The 4,069-nt window shown below is 33.1% G+C and overlaps 1 protein-coding gene across 3 annotated transcripts in view; it reads left to right on the top strand.

Annotated features, from left to right (window-relative positions):
* Window positions 1-4,069, top strand: part of LOC106463451 (potassium voltage-gated channel subfamily H member 8-like) — a 47,390-nt gene that overhangs the window by 31,058 nt on the left and 12,263 nt on the right. For all 3 annotated transcript variants that reach the window (XM_013923479.2, XM_022390944.1, XM_022390943.1), the window contains exons 9-10: window positions 1,736-1,918; window positions 2,633-2,832. In XM_013923479.2, coding sequence (XP_013778933.1) covers window positions 1,736-1,918; window positions 2,633-2,832 — 383 coding nt within the window. The remainder of the gene's footprint in view (window positions 1-1,735; window positions 1,919-2,632; window positions 2,833-4,069) is intronic.

A 4,069-nucleotide genomic window follows, 5' to 3' on the forward strand; every position in this document is an offset into this window, starting at 1 on the left:
GTAATCCTGAAGCCCTTAAAAAGTCCTACAATCTCAGGGGGAACATCATAAAGCCATATAACCTTAATGGAAGTGTTTAAGTTATATAATTGTGAGAGAAACATCAACATGTATGCCGGTAATTTGAAAAGAATGTTAAAATCTATATACATGTGTTTAAAATGTATTTAACTGTGAGTATGTTGTGTATTTAAAGCGTATTAAACAGTGAAAACTACACTACAAATACATTTACCGCCAAAGCAGGCATCTTTTCAAATGTATCTAAGCATGAGAAACTGTGTATTTAAACAAGAAAGGGCGGTTTAATTTTGCTTGTCTAACATAAACGTCGCGTGATATTATGTAAATGAAAGACTTATGGAACCATCATGTCTAGTAACAAAAACACCTCACTAAACTTTATGGTTTACTAAACCAGCCAATGTCTCCTCCAGTTTCAGCATAAAACTTTAAGTTAATTTGAAATGCTTAGCCGATTATAATTGCCATTGTGATTATTTCAGTTAAAATTATATGTTTCATTAATGAGAGAACGTATTTAACGCACATTTCTGCGCAAAAAAACACACACACAAAAAAAACTGTCTATTTAACCAATATATCGGCATAAGCTTTAAGAAAGCTGCTTATGTAACCAATGCTTAGGTTTAAACTGAAAAAAAAAGTGTTTATTTAACCAATATTTCGGCATAAGCTTTAGAAAAGTTGTTTATTTAACCAACGATTTGGCTCAAGCTTCAGCAAAAGAAAAGGAAACGTGTTTAACCACACTCAAGCTCCAGTTTCGGTTTAGCCTCAAAAGAAAGTTAATTTAGCATCGTTTTCAAGCACTCCATTTTCAGCTAATTCACTACAGTTAAGTAAACTCTAAAGCTGGATTAATCCATCGCTTCTTATTATTAATGAGTTATTAATCTCATTTAGTGCTTTGGAAAGCAGTGATTAGTATATTCATCAGGAAGCGTTTCTGATGATGCTATATATACACTCACATTCAAAGTCACAATTAAAGATTTGAGTCAGTTAGTGCCAGTTCTTCACTGTATGGCACCACTAGTTGTTCAATTTTAGACTTGGTATAATCATTTTTTCTCGGTGTATCGGGATAAAAAGATTACTTGTAGATGATTAAAGCCTGCACATTCCAGCACACCAAAATTTTATTACTTCAAAAAGTTAATACAGTAGACAGATATGATTTACAGAATTACTAAAAAAATTAAAACGGTGTTTTCTTTTATTCTAAGTATCTGATGAATAAGGTTTTCATATTCACTGGTCTTAGATGAAATACCAGATACATTTATACTACGGTTAACCAGAAATTGGTTAATTTGTTTCTAATAATTGGGCAAAGCTACATAAGGGCTATCTAACTTTCCTAGTTTTGAACTAATCGACTAGAGGAAAACTGCTAGTTAAGAGCACCCGGTGTCAACTTTGGGGCTATTCTAATTGTATAGTGGGATTTGATAATCTCTCTCATAAGGCACCCATGATCTCAACGTGCGGAGTGAGTTTTTCCGGCAAGGGGATACGAACTCTAACCAACAGATCATGTCCGGCCCACCCCCCCAAAAAAATGGGGCATATGTTTTTAGTTTATAACAAAGTTGATTCAGTGCCAAAGTGAAGTTTTAACTCACCTTGTTATAATATTAAATCATTTTTATTAACTTATACGTTTAGTTGTAAATCTTTTAATTATTTCATTTTAATGTGTTTTATTCAGGTTGGCTTCACGAATTGTCGGATAAAATCGGCGTTGATATTGTTAACTTTACGGACACCGCCACAGCTTACGTTACTGCCCTGTACTTCACAACGAGCAGTCTAACCAGTGTCGGCTTTGGAAATGTTTCAGCTAACACTAACGCAGAAAAAGTATTTTCCATACTTACCATGCTGATCGGAGGTAAGATTTAAAGGTGGCGCTCATGCAGAGGAACTTTTCTCTATCTTTATCATGTTGATCAGAGCTCATATTTGACAATGGCGCTCAAGAAAGAGAAGTTTTCTCCATTGATACCAAGTTGATCAGAGGTAAGATTTAAAGGTGGCGCTTAAGCAGAGGAAATGTTCTCTATTGTTACCATGCTGATCGTAGTTAAGATTTGAAAGTGGCATCCAAGCAGAGGAAGTATTCTCCATCATGACCATGTTGATTAATGGTAAGATTTAAAGGTTATTTCCAAGCAGTATTAGTTTTCTCTTTCCCTATAATGGTAATGATATGTAGGTTTTTATGTTTTGGGTTAATTTAGCTATCTCTAACATATATTTTTATTTTCAATATTATTCTACTTATACCTGATACACATTTTTCATAATTAGGATTATTATATTTATCCTTAACGTAGGTGTTTATGGTTATTAATGTTCTAACTTTCCTAAAGTATGTTTTGCATATCGTAATGTTATATTTATAACTTACCTAGTTTTTTATTATGGTGATTATTCCAGTTACTATCTAATATAGATTTATATGACTGTATATTGTTCTACCTAATATATTCATAAGTTTTATCTTCAGTATTGTTCTACTGATGAAGTTTTGTGTCATTCTTAATGTCCGTTTTCAAGTTAGATATTATTTCAGCTACCCATATGTATCTTTCACATCTTCTAGCTTTAATGCATGCTGTTGTGTTTGGAAACGTGACTGCTATTATCCAGCGGATGTACTCGCGGCGATCTCAGTACCAAACAAAACTACGGGATCTGAAAGATTTCTTTAGACTTCATCAGATTTCCAAGGAGCTGCGACAAAGAATGTTGGATTACTTCCAGACCACATGGGCGCTGAATAATGGGATAGATCCAAATGAGGTGTGTTTTCACTTACTGACACTGTAGATGTGAACCAATCAACATTTTATATTACTTGAACTCATGATGACTGGAAAACATCCTTTCATTTCGTCTGATATCAATTAATTGTCTTTTATTAGACCATTTAAAAATACTGATTTCCAAACCCAACAGAAGCTAACTGCGATTACTATTTTTGCTCTTGAAAGTAGAAACATCATCCACGTGCTGCAAAATCTCATTTTTTAAACTCATTAGAGATTAATCACTAACAAAAATAAATGTAATATTCGTGATATTTATCATAAGAAGTCATGTTAGGCCTATTATATATTTAACACTACATTCATTACGGACTTTCAACAATTAGAAGAGTGTATAATGACAAATATGATATATTATATTATGCTTCGCCTTCTTCTGAAAGGTGTTCACACCATAATAACCTTCATGAGATAAAAGTTTTACATTTAAGTATATCGGAGACCAGTCACTAACAGCAAAAATATAACCTTTATGGAATAAACATATTACCTTTAAAATAATGTATTTTCAGGCACATTGTGCTATTTTATTAAGAATAAAAAATAAAAACGACGTTTTTTGGCACAATGAAAGATAAACTCTTTATTAGATATTTCATCAGATTATTTTCAGCCCTGATGATGGTAACTGTATTATTAAAACCAATCGGCTGAAATATTTAATAAAGATTTTATCTTTCATTGTGCTAAGAAACTTCGTTTTATTTTTTTTACTCTTAATATTACTTTTAAACTTGTCGGAGATTAGTCACTGACAGTAAACATATAACCATCATGGAATAAAAATTCTACTTTTAAACTAATCGGTGACCATGCAGTCACTGACAGCAAAATCATAATCTTTATAGAATAAAAATCTTACTTTTAAACCTATAGATTAATTACCTTTCTCTTAAATAGTAGTAAAACATTTTCCTTTGTGTTAGCCCCCCCCCCACGTGGCACACCGGTATCTCTGTAGACTTACAACGCTAGAAACCGGGTTTCGATACCCGTGGTGGGCAGATCACAGGTAGCTCATTGTGTCGCTTTGTGTTTAATTACAACCAAATCCTTTATGTTAAGCTTTATTGTGTATGTGTTTTAATAGCAAAGCTACATCGGGCTATCTGCTGTGTTCAACGAGGGGAATTGAGCCCCTCATTTTAGCGTTATATATATACACCTGGAAAAAAGTTAAGCACCCCCGTGTTTTTTTCAAGTGATTCAGA

Source organism: Limulus polyphemus, unplaced genomic scaffold, assembly GCF_000517525.1.
Source record: "Limulus polyphemus unplaced genomic scaffold, Limulus_polyphemus-2.1.2 Scaffold1411, whole genome shotgun sequence".
In the NCBI taxonomy this organism is placed as follows: Eukaryota; Metazoa; Arthropoda; class Merostomata; order Xiphosura; family Limulidae; genus Limulus; species Limulus polyphemus.